Below are 17,412 nucleotides of genomic sequence, written 5' to 3' on the forward strand. Positions count from 1 at the left end.
TCTCACAGTGTCCCACCGGGCATTCTCTTCCTATAGAGGTTACTTAAATCACATCGTCCCAAGTAAGAGCTGACTTGAGTAACATCTGTGGGAAGAGAATGAGATTCGTAATATTTCTCGATGTCTCTCTGAGTGACACTGGAGCCCTTCAAAGGACCCTCGAAAGTGAATTATTTGGTGAGTAAGTGAGTTTACTTAGTTTTACGCCACACTCAGCAATATTCCAGCTATACGGAGGCGGTCTGTAAATAAACGAGTCTGCACAAGAAAATCCAGTGATCAACAGTAGGAGCACCGATCTGCGCAATTGGGAACCGATGACGTGGCAACGAAGTCAGCGAGCCTGACCGATCCCGTTAGTCGCCTCTTACGACAAGCATTAATTGGCGCCTATGGCAAGCATGGATTGCTGAATGTCTGGGTTTCTACCCCAGCCCTTCACGGGTCGGATATTTTGGAAAGATAGGCAGTATTTACAAGTCCCTACCTCTGTACTCACCAAGGGAGAATGCAGTCTAATGGTTAAAGCGTTCGCTAGAGGACCCGGGTTCGATTTCCAACATGGGTTCCTTAGCCTATTTCTAGTATCCCCCGCCCTGATATTGCTGATCAGTTGCTGAAGGTGGCGTCAAACTAAACTCACACCATCACTGGACTCATCAATTTTAAGTGGTCAGCCTGGCCCAGATTTGATCGCCAGATGCTAACACGATATTGCAGCAACACTGCTGACCGTGGTACAACACAACATTTACTCGCTTATTTGTGTGAAGATTTTATCCACCCCTCCGTCCACCCGTCCGTCCGTCCGTCTGTCTGTCTGTCTGTCTGTCTGTCGCTTTTGGACATCTACGTTTACATTCTTTAAAAAAATGCATTTCCTTGTTAGGAACTGATTCTTTGAAACAGCTGAATTTTACAAGTCGAATCGAGAATTCTTCTTGGTCAAAGTGGATCTTGTAAAGATGATTGTGTAAGTCAAAGCAGAGACCATATAATAGACAAAGGGAGCTAACCCCAAACAGCAACCTTCACACACGTTGACCTACATAGGGTCAAGGTCGTATGTCAAAACAGCGGTCATGGCTGCAGATGAGGCGAAAGATATCGTGCCTCAGATAGAAAAATTGTTTTCCAGCGATGGGTATCTGAGAGATTTTGAAAAGGAAATACGGCGAAGGTAGGCAAGTAGCGTGCACTGGTTGTCACCGCTGCCACGACTTTTGGCTATGTGCTAAATGTCAACATGGCAACTCTCTCCCGTACCGGTGTGCGGTCGTCTTGTGTTCTTGCACGGTGTGACCATGCGCGTCCCACGATGCATACATTTTCTGTGAGGATATATTTGTAGACTTACGTCTGCTGTCATTTAGATGTCAGAGGCTGCAAAATAACGTCTTTTATGAAAAATAATTTGGTAAGAGTTCCTCCCTTTCCCCTATCCCCAAACAATATTTATGAATTGAAGTGTTAAAAAAATCTAAAAAAAATTACTCCCCAATAGGTTTTGTTTTGTCCTCATGATATGGAAATAATTTTACAAAAACTGGATTTATTGTTTCCTTACTTCGTTTGCACCCGTGAAGATCCCGGTTAGAACTGATCTTCAATAACCCATGCTTGTTGGACTAGGCAGCTAACAGCATTGGATTGCCAGGCAAGCTGACTTGATTGACATTTGCCCTTGTGTCCTAACTGCATAGATTGATGCTTATGGTGTTGATCACAGGATTGTCTGGTCCAGACTCGATTATTTACAGACCAGCCCCATATAGCTGCAATATTGCTGATTGTGGCGTAAAACTAACTCACTCACTCACTCACTCACTCACTCACTTCATTTGCAAAGTATATATGACATCTGTCTAATGAAACCTATTTTACTGACGAATAGCTTTGTTGTGAGCGCAATATTTGCTTCTCCTTATTCATATTTACTTATAAAATAACTGACAGATTTGATGGAAATCTGGTGTTTGTTAGCACAGACTGGACAATTAGTTTAAAGGACATGGTAAAGTGTGGTATTTAACCAAATTTGAAAACACCCATGAGCATGCATCCACGCACACGCACACTCACATGAATACAAGCACATTATTCTTTTTTAAACAATTACATATTTCCTAAATTTCATTTTCTGCCTTTTTCAGATATGGCTGTTTCAAGGACATAGTGAATCGGATAGATGAAAATGAAGATTCTATTGAGAAATTCTCACGGGCGTATCAGAAATATGGCATTCACCGTATGGAAGATAACTCCATTAATATGCTTGAGTGGGCTCCTGCAGCAGAGGCAGTCTATCTTAGAGGAGATTTCAGTAAGTTTACACACATCACACTCATTTTTTGGAGTGTTTCTTACTTAATAGTAGGTTGGGTAGTGTAGTGGTTACAGTGTCCACTCATCACATCAAAGATCTGCGTTCACTGGGCTACAGTGAGGATAGCCTAGTGGCTAAAGCATTGGCTTGTCACGCAGAAGACCAGGGTTCGAGTTCCCACATGGGTACAATGCATGAAGCCCATATTTGTTGTCCCCTGCTGTGATGCTGCTGGAATAAAAGTGGGGTAAAACCATATTCACTCACTCACTTCGTGAGTGAAGACCATTTGAGATGGGGGCGGTGGGGTAGCCTAGTGGTTAAAGCGTTCGCTCGTCACGCCGAAGACCTGGGTTCAATTCCCCACATGGGTCCAATGTGTGAAGCCCATTTTCTGGTGTCCCCTGCCATGATATGGCTGTAATATTGCTAAAAGTGGCGTAAAACTAAACTCACTCTCTCACTCACTCAACCATTTGAGATGTCTCTGCCATGATGTTTTTGGAATATTGCTAAAAGTGGCATAAACTAGAAATGTATTCACTCTTGATGTGATATTGGGTTTGGACCTTTCCATGTACCCTGATCTGTGTGATAATATATTGCGGCTGGCACACAGGCTGTATTTAACTCAACTTGTTGGGTTTGTGTGGTGGTGAGTAGGTGCCTGACTGAGACAGAGTGTGTGGATGTAAATCCCAGCTGGGGTTCAACCCAATAAAAGTACTAGAATGTGTACTTTACTGAGAAAATGTAATCCCAGATTTAACATGATTTTCTCTTGGCTGCTTTTGAAATAATTAATGTAGATGTAGATGTCAAAATGAAACTCAACTGAATCTAGTTGCTTTGAGAAAGGTGCCTGTGTAATGATTACCAAATCTCTTTAAATGGGATCAGTTGTACACCTGTTAAATACCATCTTTTTTCTCATGTTTCTTATATTTATAAGAATGATGTGAATTTATACCTAGTGTCTACAATTATTTGATGTTTGAGAATATACTGTAAAGAGTTAATCGTGTTTTGCAATGCACAAAGCCACAATGAAATATGAATTCTCAACCTTTTGTCATTTTTTTCCTGCATTTTCTATACCGATGTATCCTGTGGTAACATTTTGGCTTACTTTGATATAATTTTTTGAATTCACATGCTTCTGGGATGGACTTGAAGGTCACTTCTTTCATGAACCAAGGTCACAACAATACTTATGGCTAAATCTGGCCTGCTTGCTGTCATTGCATGATGTATTTTCATCTTGAATGTTGTCACAAATGGCAAAATGAGTTCAATTTGCTTGTCATAATCAGTATTTAATCAAAAAAACTAGAAAGTACAGGTGCTAGACAAGTGGTCACAAAATGTACTGTGTGCAACATTTACGCTGGTCCTGTGGTCTGTGGCTAATAAAAACTAAGTGTTTCTGTGGTCTTTTTGAATTTTTTTCCCTGGTCTAAGATGCAATCCTGTAAACTGACGCACCCACAGTTTCATCATGTCATGCCCAAGGACCAATGACAAGTTATTCAAAAACAAATGGGAATTGTAAGGTATGGTACATAAAGTGTAGTCATTTTAATGACTTCAAAAATACATTTTATGTGGAAATCGTTCTAAGTAAGTCTGTCACAAAAGATTCGCAAACATGCATTGGGTGCATGTAGACTGGCATATTTCAATATGAAGTTGCATGAGTGCTTGTTTTATATGGTTAACTTGACTGCATGGAACCTTTGGTTCTGGGTTCAAATCCTAGCTCTTCTTGATAGGTTTTTGAGGTTTGTCTGTACCATGTTTTTTCTTTGGTTCCAGTTTGTGAAAGTAACATCACCATAGCATCAGGGCTCTCTTTTGACCTCAGGTTGACCTATGATATGGCTATAGATCCAGGCTAGAATTTGTTTTTAGCAACCCATGCTTGTCGGAAGGAGGTGACTCAGGGGGTTAGATGGTCAGGCTTGCTGACTGGGTTGACACATGTCCTCGTATCCCAGTGGCATAGATGAAACTCCCTGTAAAGTTGTAATGACAAACCGTTCTCACCTTAACTTTGTTTTTTTACATCCTGTTAGTATATGATTTGTTTACATCCTTTGTTGATTCAGAAAAAGATGTGTGAAAGAGTCTTGTGTTGATAAATGTAAGTTCCTATTCTTCATTTGGAACTTGCAGAATTTGTTTATGAATTTGATGTCGTGACCGTGTCTTACAAACAATAGAACAATGGAACAGTTATGATGTTCAGACCCGTGAAGGTCCCGGGGTAGAATAGGCCTTCAGCAACCCATGCTTGCCATAAAAGGTGACTAGGCTTGTCGTAAGAGGCGACTAACGGGATCGGGTGGTCAGACTAGCTGACTTGGTTGACAGATGTCATCGGTTCCCAGTTGTGCAGATCGATGCTCATGTTGTTGATCACTGGATTGTCTGATCCAGACTCGATTATTTACAGACCGTCGCCATATAGCTGGAATATTGCTAAGTGCGACGTAAAACTAAACTCACTCACTCACTCACTCACTATGATGTTCAGTGAAAATAGCTGAAAGCAATATCACTCATATCCCTCCCCTTTTTGGTTATAGATATGTATGTGTGTGTAGTCACCGGTTAATAATGACTGATATCACATTCATCTTTGTGAGATGAAGGGTGGTTGGGGTAACCTAGTGATTAAAGCATTTCCCCATCATGCCAAGGGTGTAGGTTCAGTTCCCTACTTAGGTACAAACTGGGTCCCCCATTACTTGTGTAAGTCGCTGTGATGTTGCTGGAATATTGCCAAGAGTGGCATAAACCTTACTTTGCAAGGTGAAAAGTTTCTGCTGAATACAGATTCTGATGTCATATTATTCTGGAAACACCCAAATAATGCTCATTTTGGATAAGAAACATAATCATATTAACGCTGCAGATGACTGGAAGATTGAGGAGAAGTTCTCCTTCAAGAAGTTGGACTATGGCAAGTGGGAGCTGCACATTCCGCCCAACCCAGATGGATCCTGTCCCATCAAGCACCTCTCCAGGCTGAAGGTAAGCAGGTTGTCACTCTATTGCTCCCGGTAGTTGGGGAATATGTAATATGTCCTCTGTCTTCCATTCATGCTCTCTTAACATGTGGGCAAGATATGGTGTTCATCTATTTTTGTCTATGAGACTATTACAATGATTGGGTGGTCAGGTGCTCCTTTCATGAAGCAACCTTTACTAAGGTTAACCTTAGCTCCCATTCTTCACATTGTAAGGTTATCTGAGTGACTTACGATCACCTCAGTGCTTTTTGAAAGGAGGCCCAGGTTCGCTTGGTTGAAGCATGTGGTTGTAGATTGCTGTTTGTGCCAACATTCCTGTGATTGTCAGGCTAGAACTCAATTATTTACCTCCATCATATTGATGAAATATTGCTGAGCTTTGTGTTAAACAACGAATCATGTACACTTGACAATTAGAAGAAGCCTCTGATAATTCAGTGTAAAACTGATGTCCACTGTCATTGTCTACCAAGAAATCTTTATATATGGTTTCTGAATGGCGTTTAGAAGTGATACACATAAGGAACAGACGTTTTGTGGATGTCAATTTCTTTAATATGAGGAACACAGCTTTTTGGAGTATATCATTACTTTATCCTTATTCTAGTGAAGAAATTATCTTTATATTTAGGGTGTGTTATAATATGATCCTTAGTCCTCATGAATTTATTATGAAATTGTTTTTTAGGCTTTTTTAAAGTGCGTCATGCATCACATAGTTGTCTATATGTCGTGTATACATCGCCAACTGTTTGTTTCTAGTTGGGCATCAGGACTAAGACAGGTGAAGTTGTGGACAGAATCTGCCCATGGGCGTCGCGAGTTGACCGACCAAAGGATGTGGCCATTTACGAACAAGTGTTTTGGGATCCCCCTGAGTCTGAGGTAGGTGTGTAGTGGAATCGCTTAAGTGAGGACCCCATGGTGATTCGAGTTAGAATTGGTCTTTGGTAAGCCATGCTTGTTGTAAGAGGCAACCAGAGGATGAGGTGGTCAGATTTGCTGACTTTGTGAACACATGAAAGTATCCTGTAGTTTGTATTGAGTAGTTCAAAGCTCATGCTGTTGATCACTGGATTGTCTGGTTCAAACGGGATGATCAGCAGACTGCTACCATATCACTTGAATATTGCAGAATGCAGCCTTAAGCAACAAACATACCAGCCAACCAACCATCCAACCAATCTCAAGTGAAGAGTTCATATGTGAGTGAGTGAGTGAGTTTTGTTTTACACCGCACTGAGCAATATTCCAGCTATATGGTGGCAGTCTGTAAATAAACGAATTTGGACCAGACAATCTAGTGATCAGCAGCATGAGCATTGATCTGTGTAACTGGAAACCAATGACATGTCAACCAAGTGAGCAAGGCTGACCACCTGAGCTTAGCTGCCTCTTATGACAAGAGTAGTTGCCTTTCATCACAAGCATGGGTTGCTGAAGGCCTATTCTACCCCGGACCATCACATGTTGAGTTCATATGTACTTGGCCACTCTTAGTTAGAGCTGTATACCCAGTGAGAGGTGTGTAAAGATTCAACTTGTGAACAGAGATAAATACTCTGCTTTTCCTCTGTTACTTTCATTTCTTCAAAAACTACTGTATTTTCAGATTTATGTACCAAAACATCCTCGGCCCTTCAAACCAGACCGTCTCCGTATCTATGAGTCACATGTTGGCATTGCATCATGGGAAGGCAAAGTGGCGACATACAAGGAATTCTCGCAGAATGTCATCCCAAGAATCGCTGACTTGGGTAACTGGTCTTTCAATGAATGAAACTAAATCTGGCACAACATAATAGCCAAGTGGTTAATGTGCCACGCTGAAAACCTGTGTTTGATTCCCATATGGTAAAATATGTAAAGCCCATTTCTTGCGGCTCTGGTGACAATGTTGATGGATTATTGATAAAAACAGCAGAGTAAATTTCTAAAACTTGCGTCTTATATGGTCTTATGTCACTGTTTAAAATCAGCTTCTCCAAGTGTTAATTGTTTGCGTCCGTCCGACAGGTTACAACGCTATCCAGCTGATGGCTGTCATGGAGCATGCCTATTATGCAAGTTTTGGCTACCAAGTCACGAGCTTCTTTGCAGCATCTAGGTGAGTCATACTGCATCCTTATTGTCAAAGGGATGTCACTCTCCACCTAATTTGAGAAACAACTTTGTTGGAGCTGTTATTTGACTTTGAACATTGTTATTTTTTTATGTGGGAACATGTACTTTCTTATAGGTAACTTCTGTCAGAAGTTTAGAAGACGGTCAAGGTTAAATTGGTCTTAAGCAACCCATGTTTGTTTTAAGAGGCGACTTATGGGATCGGGTGGTAGGCTCGCAGACTTGGTTGACATGTCATTGTATCTCAGGCTGGTAAGTCACTGCATGGTCTGGTCCAGATACAGTTATTTAGAGATCCCCACAAATATGGAGTATTGCTGAGTGCTGTGTTAACCAACCAACAAATAAGACTTCTGTGAGCATCTGAGATTGGATCAGTCTTCAGCAGATCATGCTTGTTTCTACACTTGCAGGAGCTGACCTACAAGATTATTATGTATATAATATAGCTAAAATCAGCATAACACCATACTCACTCTCTGATAGGATCACCCAATCTCGTAAGTCGTCATGGTGTCACAGTTCTGGATTATTGCAGAGTATATGTAACTGAAATATTACAAATATTGTGACAAGACTGATGTAACTGACAGAAAACAAATTCACATTTCAGTCGGTATGGGTCGCCGGAGGATCTGAAAGAGTTGGTTGATGTTGCCCACTCCCACGGCATTGTGGTGTTACTTGACGTCGTGCACAGCCATGCTTCGAAGAATGTTGTAGACGGGCTGAATCAGTTTGATGGCTCTAATTCATGCTACTTCCATGATGCTGGCCGAGGCAATCATGATCTGTGGGACTCTCGGCTCTTCAACTACACGGAGTGAGTTCACGTTTTAGGGTCCACTCCATGTGGTGGTAGGTAGCACCTTGCCGAAAAAGAGTTCTGTCCATCATGCCTATTATACTTATTGTTACCTTGGCTAATGCTTACACTGTTATGGAATCAAACTAGTCTGTTCACTGTGTCTGTGTGGGGCAGAGGGTAGCCTAATGGTTAATGCATCTGCTTTTCACTGTGATAAAACCAAGGTTCATTTCCTCCCATGGGTACAACTTCTGCTGATAGTGCTGGAATATTGCTAAAAGCAGCTTAGCAGCATACTGACTCACTGTCTGATTAGAATACCTGTGTATCACTCACTCACTCACTCACTCACTCACTCACTCACTCACTCACTCCACTCGAACATCATTTTGACTTTCTGGAAACAAGAGGCTGACATGCTGTAACTGAAAGACCATTCAAAGTGAACTGAGTCATTGGGTAGAGGATAATGAAATAGATGAGAACTGGTCATTAATTTTGTTGCGATTTTGATACGAGGTATGAGTTTCTTCGTTTTCTTGTGAAACTGCTTCTAGATGTTTCATGAGTTCAAACCATAGATATTCCACAAACCATCTCAGTGTCATATTCATCATAACTCGCTTTGCTCATCTTAAAAATGTAAATTTAACATTTCATGCTTGTATTTATTTTCAGGTGGGAGGTTCTACGATTTTTATTGTCCAATCTAAGATGGTGGATAGAGCAGTATGGTTTTGATGGGTTCCGATTTGATGGTGTCACGTCCATGTTGTACCATACTCACGGGATGGGTAAGGCAATCTGCTTCAGCGTATGAGTGAATGAGTGAGTGAGTGAGTGGATGAATGAGTGAGTGAGTTAATTCTTCATGTTAATCAGCATACATCCAGTTTCATCTCAACTGACAAGACGTGTGAAAGTATTGACATTAATTGAGATACAGTGACCCATCATTTAACAATGACTTTAATGCTGTTATTATTCCAATTAAACAACTACAGTCAGTGAATGATCAAGTTTGGGGCAGCCCAAACCAGTTTCTCATGGCACATACAAGTTTATTTGTCAGGGTGCAGGTAAAGATTGGTCGGACATTGTAACCATCTGATCCACATTTTTGTCCCTTATAAAGCACTGTAACGATCTCAGAGCACATCTTTCGAACAGTGTTGTCAAAGTTTTTCGTCCTAAATTTATTTGAATGTTTTTCTTGTGTATGCACAGGGCATGGATTTAGCGGCAGTTACACAGAGTATTTTGGTTTGAACACTGACACAGAGTCCCTCGTGTACCTGATGCTGGCCAACTATATGTTACATTCTCTCTACCCATTCATCATAACGGTAGCTGAGGTAAGATACATCATGTAGTAGCTGATTGGGATGTCATGTCTAACTGTATCTTAGGTGGGACATTGCCTTTAATTGTAGCTGAGGTGTGATATATCCTTTAAGTGTGGCTCAGTGGGATATAGCCTCTAACTGTATCCGAGTTGAGATACAGGGATTAATAGTAGCTGAGATGAGATATATTCTGTACCCTAAACCTAACCCTAACCTTAACGCTAACCCTATAGCCTTTAACAGTAGCTAATGTGAGATATAGCCCTTAACTGTAGCTGAGGTGAGATATACCCTTTATTTGTGGCTGAGGTGAGATATACCCTTTAATTGTAGTGGAGGTGAGATATAGCCCTTATCTGTAGCTGAGGTTAAGACAAAGTGTTGAAATGTAGCAGAGGTGATACATACATGGTTAAGGATGATCTGTTTATTAATTCTTGATGTGATGTGTGTCCATAGGAAGTTTCAGGGATGCCAGCCCTGTGCCGTCCAGTGGAGGAAGGGGGAGGGGGATTTGACTACAGACTGGCCATGGCTCTCCCAGACATGTGGATCAAGGTAACACAACGAAGAGTCTGTTGTATACATACAGAGTCTATTGTATACCTACAGCGTGTGTTTTATCTGTACAGTGTATATTGAAGATTTATAGTGTGTACTGTATGCATCCAGTGAATACTGTATATGTACAATATGTATTATTTATATTCAGTGTACATTGTATATGTGCACTGTGTACTGTATGTGCACAAAATGTGTTATGTACATTTGTGAATACTCCACTTAGAATGGCCCCCTTTTACCCACCCCAGTCTCTGTGCCGAGATTCCAGGTCAGAATATGCTATATTGTTTTGTTCATCTATGCATAGACGTGTCACTACTCACCGGTGATTTGAATTATTTTGATTTCTTTTGGCATTTTGACACTAATTTACTTCTCTGATATTTATCAAGATAAGTCGTTATTCACTAAATGATTATCAGTTTTTCTGAACTATGTAAATATTCAGGACTTATCTGTGGTATGTTGCTATGGTTACCAGCAATTAATGGTGCTGTTAATCTTGTTCTTACGTACCCATTTTTTTCATTGACTGGTTTCTCCAAAGCTACATTAATTGCATATCTGCAATAATCAGGCGTGTTTGTTTCAGTATTTGAAAGAAAGCAGTGATGAAAGCTGGAAGATGGGTGACATAACCCATACACTGGTGAACCGACGTTATGGGGAGAAGTGCATCGCGTACGCAGAGAGTCACGACCAGGCACTGGTGGGGGACAAGTCACTGGCGTTCTGGCTCATGGACAAGGAGATGTATACGCACATGTCAAAGCTTTCAGAGCCAAGCTATATCATTGACAGGGGTATAGCTCTGCACAAGATGATACGACTTATATCAATTGGACTAGGTGGAGAAGGATATTTAAATTTCATTGGTGAGTGTGAAGGTTCCCATGAGTTTAGAAACCGTCTGAGTGAGTGAGTGAGTGAGTGACTATATTGCTGCAAATGAAGTTAATGTAGGACTTATCAATATAATGTTAGTTTCTTTAAGCAGCATTCTGAAGATGGTTCAATGGACAAACCACTTTTTTGTTGCAACAGATGTGGTATTTCGGTCATCATTTGCTGGAAAACAGTTTCAGGAAAACGTCAGATCTGTTGCATCGTTTATTTCTCCTCATATATGTTTAGTGTTTAGGACACTTCAAATTTTGAAGTACCTATGCACCAATCAGCACAGTTGGGAACTATGACATGTGTCAACCAAGTCAGAGAGCCTCTCCAACTGATCCCATTAGTTGCCTCTTATTACATGGTATTAGTGACTATTGTACCTATGCATCGTTTCCTTGTGTTCAGGGAACGAGTGGGGTCATCCGGAGTGGCTGGACTTCCCCCGTGTTGGCAACAACGAGAGCTACCACTACTGCCGTAGACAGTGGAACCTGGTGGATGACAAGAATTTGAAGTATCAGTTCCTGAACAACTTCGACCGTGACATGATCCATCTGGAACAGAAGTATGGCTGGCTCAGTCATCCTCAGGTGACTCAAGGCGATGGTTGACTATTAGTGGTGCTTGACTGATAGTGATGTTTGACTGATAGCAAGGTTTGACAAGTAGTGTTACTTGACTGATAGTGATGTTTGACTGTTAGCAAACTTTGACAGGTGGTGTTGCTTGACTGATGGTGATGTTTGGCAGGTCGTTTTGCTTGAGTGGTAGTGATGTTTGACTGATAGCAAGGTTTGACAAGTAGATGTGTGACTGATAGTGGCGTTTGACAGGTCGTAATGCTTGACTGATAGTGATGTTTGACAAGTAGTGATGCTTGACTTAAATACTAGGCGCATAAAGAAACTGTGCATTGTCAAAATATTATCCCACTTGATAAGTACGATAACAATGTGAAAGGTGTATATAAACTTGAATGGAGAGTTCATGAAACCGTAACAAGTCGGGAGAATTTCAATTGAAAAGTCAATCACAATGATGTCATGAGCCCACAAGCGGGACAGGGATCAAACGACCATGTCACAAGCTCAATAACAAGTATGTCCACCATTGGCATTGAGAACACCAGTGCAATCGATGATGCATAGAGCCTATCAAACGTGCAAGGAAGGCTTGTGGGATGTTGTGGTGTTGCAAGAAATCCATAGCACCCTCTTGCTGTATGAGGGTGGGCATTGTCCTGTTGGAATGTTAACCCAGGGCCACGACGTTGCAGAAAAGGAATTGCCACCGATCGAAGAACCTGATCCCTGTACCCTACACCAGTTAAGTTACCCTGAACAATCACCAAAGGACTTCTTTGGTGTGCTGTATTCCACCCCAAATCATCATGAACCACCACCAAAGTGATTCCTCTCCAAGACACAGTCCTGTGCATAACGTTATCCCATGCATCTATAGGCATGTTGACGTCTATCACTATGGGAAATGTTAATCCTCGACTGTCTGTGGACATGATCTCGGCATCACAATTGGCGACCTTGCTGATGACATTGTGTATGGATAGGTTGAACGCTGGACATCATCTGATCCGTCAACTTGTGTTGGATTGAATATTGTGAAATCCTGGGATGATCTGGGCAGTCATCACTGCAGTCTGAAACCTGTGGCGAAGATGGGCCACCCTGATCCATCTGTCCTTCTTGGTGTTGCTACATGTGGACGTTCTGAATGTGGGCGATCGACGACGTCATTTGTGTTCTGGTAGTGTCTCACCAGTGCAGAAATGATGTGACAGTATTCCTGAAATGCATGTGCAACAACGTATTGCATGTCTCAAGGACGAAACCACTGACGTCACAGAACATGGCGTGTACATGCATGTTGAATACATGTCACTAATCTGTGAGTTTAAATCCTTATGTGTCTACATGGGTTTGATATATTGTGATTTTAAATTTTTGTATGCATGTGTTGTATGTGCATGGTAAAGTAATGTTTGACGAGTAGTGATGCTTGACTGATAGTAGTGATGCTTGACTGATAGTAGTGATGCTTGACTCACTGTTTTAACAAGTAGTAGAGCTGACTGACTTTTGACAAAAGGTGACATGGAATGTTAGTGATGCTAGATTAAAGCTGATGCTTTACTGATGTGGTTGCTTCACTGATAGTAAAGTTTGACTGATGATTGGCAAGCAGTGATGCTTGTCTTATCATGATGTGGTGTTAATGGTGATATTTGACAGTGATGTTTGAAAATAAATGATGCTTGACAGATGAATGGTGATGCTTGACCAATAGAGATGCTGGACTGGTGGTAATACAGATGTTGATGTTTGATGAATAGGGATGTTTGTCTGATATGTTGATCTGATTGTGCATCGTGACTGGTAGTGATCCTTCACAGCAGGTTGAATATGTTTGGGTCTGGTATAAAAACATGCAACTGTATTCAGTTGTAATATATTTGTCTCTATACGATGACCAAATGACTGAATATTTGCCACACCAAGATATGCGTGATCAATTCGTCTTTCAGAACTACGTAAGCTGCAAACATGAAGGTGACAAGGTGATCGTGTTCGACCGGGCAGATTGCCTCGTCTTTATGTTCAACTTTCATCCTGACAAGAGCTACACTGACTACAAGATTGGAGTTGGGCTTCCAGGAAAATATCCTTCATGATTTTGTAATATAGTGTTGTGTTTGTTGTTAAACTCTATATGATGGTGTTCTTAAAATAATCAGAGACAGTGGGGTAGCCTAGTAGTTGAAGCGTTCGCTTGTAACGCCTAAGACCCAGGTTCAATTGTGCATGTGTGTACAAAGTGTGAAGCCCATTTCTGGGGTCCCCTGCCGTGATATTGCAGGAAGATTGCTAAAAACAGCATAAAACTCAACTCACTCACTCAATAGAAATAATCAAGTCTGCACCAGACCTTCCTACGGTTGATGTCCTGAGCATTAGTCTACGTAACTGGGATGCCATGACATGCATCAACGAAGTGAATAAGTGTAACTAACCATCACTTTTTTGTTCCTTTTTGAAACAAGCATTAGTTGTTGAAGACCAGTTCTAACCTGGACCTTCTCGAGCATCTTTAGTGTGATGATGTTATTGTCTCAGTCTGTGTTGCATATTGGAAATCTGTATCTTGTCGGTTACTCAGCCATTTTTCTATTTATTATGATAAAGCTTGTTTCTTTAAGCCAACCTGTTAAGAGATGTCGGATTAGCAAAGGCTGTTATTGTGGCTTTTGTTAACTTACCTTTGTGTGAAATGAATCATATAATGCAGTTTACTCTGGAAAAACTGAGGACCTGAGGACAGTCCTCAAATTTGTCATGACGGATGCTGCATGGATGGATGGATGGTTGGATGGATGGGTAGATGGATGGTTGGATGGATGGGTAGATGGATGGATGGGTAGATGGATGGATGGATAGATGGATGGATGGTACATTGGACAGATAGATGAGTGGATGGATGGCAAGCTAGGATGGATGGGTGTATCGGATGGATAGATGATAGATGTGTGAGTGGATGGATGGCAAGGAAGGATGGATGGGTGTATCGGATGGATAGATGATAGATGTGTGAGTGGATGGATGGCAAGGAAGGATGGATGGGTGTATCGGATGGATAGATGATAGATGTGTGAGTGGATGGATGGCAAGGAAGGATGGATGGGTGTATCGGATGGATAGATGATAGATGTGTGAGTGGATGGATGGCAAGCTAGGATGGATGGGTGTATCGGATGGATAGATGATAGATGTGTGAGTGGATGGATGGCAAGGAAGGATGGATGGGTGTATCGGATGGATAGATGTGTTAGTGGATGGATGGCAAGGAAGGATGGATGCGTGTATCGGATGGATAGATGATAGATGTGTGAGTGGATGGATGGCAAGGAAGGATGGATGGGTGTATCGGATGGATAGATGATAGATGTGTGAGTGGATGGATGGCAAGGAAGGATGGATTGGTGTATCGGATGGATAGATGATAGATGTGTGAGTGGATGGATGGCAAGGAAGGATGGATGGGTGTATCGGATGGATAGATGATAGATGTGTGAGTGGATGGATGGTAAGGAACGATGGATGGGTGTATCGGATGGATAGATGATAGATGTGTGAGTGGATGGATGGTAAGGAAGGATGGATTGGTGGATAATATGGGTCAACATACTGTCTGCCCTTGTTTGACCTTGACCTTAGTCACGTACAAGATAGTGCTGGACTCTGATGCTGAGCAGTATGGTGGCCACAAGCGTCTTGACCACAACACTGAGTATTTTACGAAGGATGAACCATGGAATGAACGCCCTCATCACACCTACGTAAGTATCCTGAGACAGCCAGTTACCTTGTTAGATGTTTGGTTTATTGAGGTATCCAATATGTATATTGATAAGCAGAGGCGGATACAGCAATTTGAGAAGGTTGTGGTGCACTTTATTGAGAAAAGGGGGGTGCACCCTTCATTTTCACCTGAGTTTCAGTGGTCAATTAACAAAATTTCAGGACAAAAGTGGGTCTGCGCACCGCTCCATAGACAACCCCCCTTTCGTCTGGATCCGCATATGACAAGTGACGAAACGTTTTTGTGTGTCGTGACCCTGGCATGTCTGTTGAAATTTGTTATGATATATTACGTTAATTTGAGAGCAGTTCTGAGCACTGGTGGTAAGTGGTGCAGGATTAGGATAACTAGCTTTTTAGAAGCAATTGAAGCTTCAGGTAGATTACAAATAGCTAACAACAAATTGAGATAAGAGGCTGGTCATTTGATATTGGGGGATTGGGGCGATGTATCCTAGGAATGTTCAGATTTTTACTTTCGTTCCCCCTCTGCTTATTTCTAATCAAAGCCCATAAATTACAGACTTTGGTATACATTTTAAGAATTATTTATGTATATAATATTTTCTTTGTCCAACTTTCAAGGTCTACATCCCATCTAGAGTGGCTATTGTCCTAGCAAAAGTGGACTAAGATCGGACTGAGGGGTCATGAGGCGAATGTCCAGACTCAGGGTCAAGGTCACATTCTGGCACTTTTACTGGCAGAGGCTGATTGAAGCTGTGTTCCAGCTAGGACTGTGTGTCTGTTTGTTATGATGCAGGGCTTGCATTTATTTCCATGTTCCATAAGACTTTAGAGGACCTTGTGTTTATTAATGTTGCTTAGAACACAGTCACTGTAAAGGTAGGGTGGTAGGGCAGCCAAGTGGTAAAGTGTTTGCTTGTCTCATTGAAGACCCAGGTTCGATTCTCCACATGGTTACAATGTGTGAAGCCCATTTCTGGACTTCCCCGCCTTGATATTGCTGAAATGTTGCTAAAAGTGGTGTAAAACACAACTCACTCATTCACTATAAAGGGCTTGCAGAGAGCACCAAGTACTACGCACATCAGTGTGTAGAGTGATACAAGCCTCAACACAACTTTGATATTAATCCACTGCACAGTGCTTCTGTCAGTGCTCTTGCAAAATGTAGAAAGCATTGTGTATGTAAGCTTATCTGTCCAAAGTGTTCAAACAAGTAATTTGTAGGTATACGTCTGCAAGAAGTTTTTGTGTTTGACAAGCATTTAAGAAGGGTGAAATGCATGGCGAAAAGAAAGCACCATTTCAGAGATACCTGGCCCTTATATTTATGAAACTGGGCCATGACAGATAGTGGGTTGTCTGTGTATGGAACATTTATAGATGATCTGAATAATCCCCATGAGGTTCTGGAACAAATGTCAAGACTGTCTGGAATATATATGGCAGTATTTGTTATGTATAATGATGTATATGAGTTGCAAAGTGCACTGTTGCTTTGTGAAGAAACTGAAGCTAAAAGTTCTCATGTTGTTTGTTGTGTTTATCCATGTGACTGAGGTTACAACAAATGGATCAGGCTGTCATGTTCTGGGGCTGTGTATGGGCTGGTGCATTGTATTGCATTACACAGCAATCTCGAAATGAGGTTATATTGACAGGGATACTATTTTTGTCTTTAATACAATTTATAGTATTACAGTAATTCACTAATGTGTTTTGTTATTGAATAATGAATTGTGTGTAGCAAATGAAAGTCTGTGTAGACTTTTTGATTTATTTAAAGCATAAAGAAAATCACAAACTCTTCATAAACTACTGGTTCTCTACCAGTATATATATACCAGTACCTATATATTACTGGTTCCCTACCAGTATGTATATACCAGTACCTATATATTACTGGTTCTCTACCAGTATGTATATACCAGTACCTATATATTACTGGTTCTCTACCAGTATGTATATACCA

General features: G+C 41.2%; 1 protein-coding gene across 1 annotated transcript; it reads left to right on the forward strand.

The window, feature by feature from the left end:
• The first annotated feature begins 1,039 nt into the window (after positions 1-1,039).
• Positions 1,040-16,964, forward strand: LOC137260623 (1,4-alpha-glucan-branching enzyme-like). Its single transcript, XM_067798222.1, has 15 exons — positions 1,040-1,180; positions 2,154-2,323; positions 5,244-5,362; positions 6,124-6,246; positions 6,974-7,118; positions 7,378-7,468; positions 8,099-8,308; positions 8,972-9,087; positions 9,521-9,648; positions 10,099-10,197; positions 10,796-11,078; positions 11,506-11,690; positions 13,643-13,776; positions 15,334-15,451; positions 16,059-16,964. The coding sequence occupies exons 1-15, from the start codon at positions 1,083-1,085 to the stop codon at positions 16,104-16,106; spliced, it is 2,067 nt and encodes a 688-aa protein (XP_067654323.1). The 5' UTR covers positions 1,040-1,082; the 3' UTR covers positions 16,107-16,964.
• The last annotated feature ends 448 nt before the right edge of the window (positions 16,965-17,412 follow it).

This window comes from Haliotis asinina, chromosome 14, assembly GCF_037392515.1.
Source record: "Haliotis asinina isolate JCU_RB_2024 chromosome 14, JCU_Hal_asi_v2, whole genome shotgun sequence".
Classification (NCBI taxonomy): domain Eukaryota; kingdom Metazoa; phylum Mollusca; class Gastropoda; order Lepetellida; family Haliotidae; genus Haliotis; species Haliotis asinina.

Bases quoted from the DNA above. Each gene is read 5' to 3' on its own strand.
- LOC137260623 (XM_067798222.1), top strand. From the start codon at position 1,083: ATGGCTGCAGATGAGGCGAAAGATATCGTGCCTCAGATAGAAAAATTG. The intron at 1,181-2,153 runs GTAGGCAAGTAG...TGCCTTTTTCAG, and splicing joins GAAAAGGAAATACGGCGAAG to ATATGGCTGTTTCAAGGACA. The intron at 15,452-16,058 runs GTAAGTATCCTG...CCAACTTTCAAG, and splicing joins AACGCCCTCATCACACCTAC to GTCTACATCCCATCTAGAGT.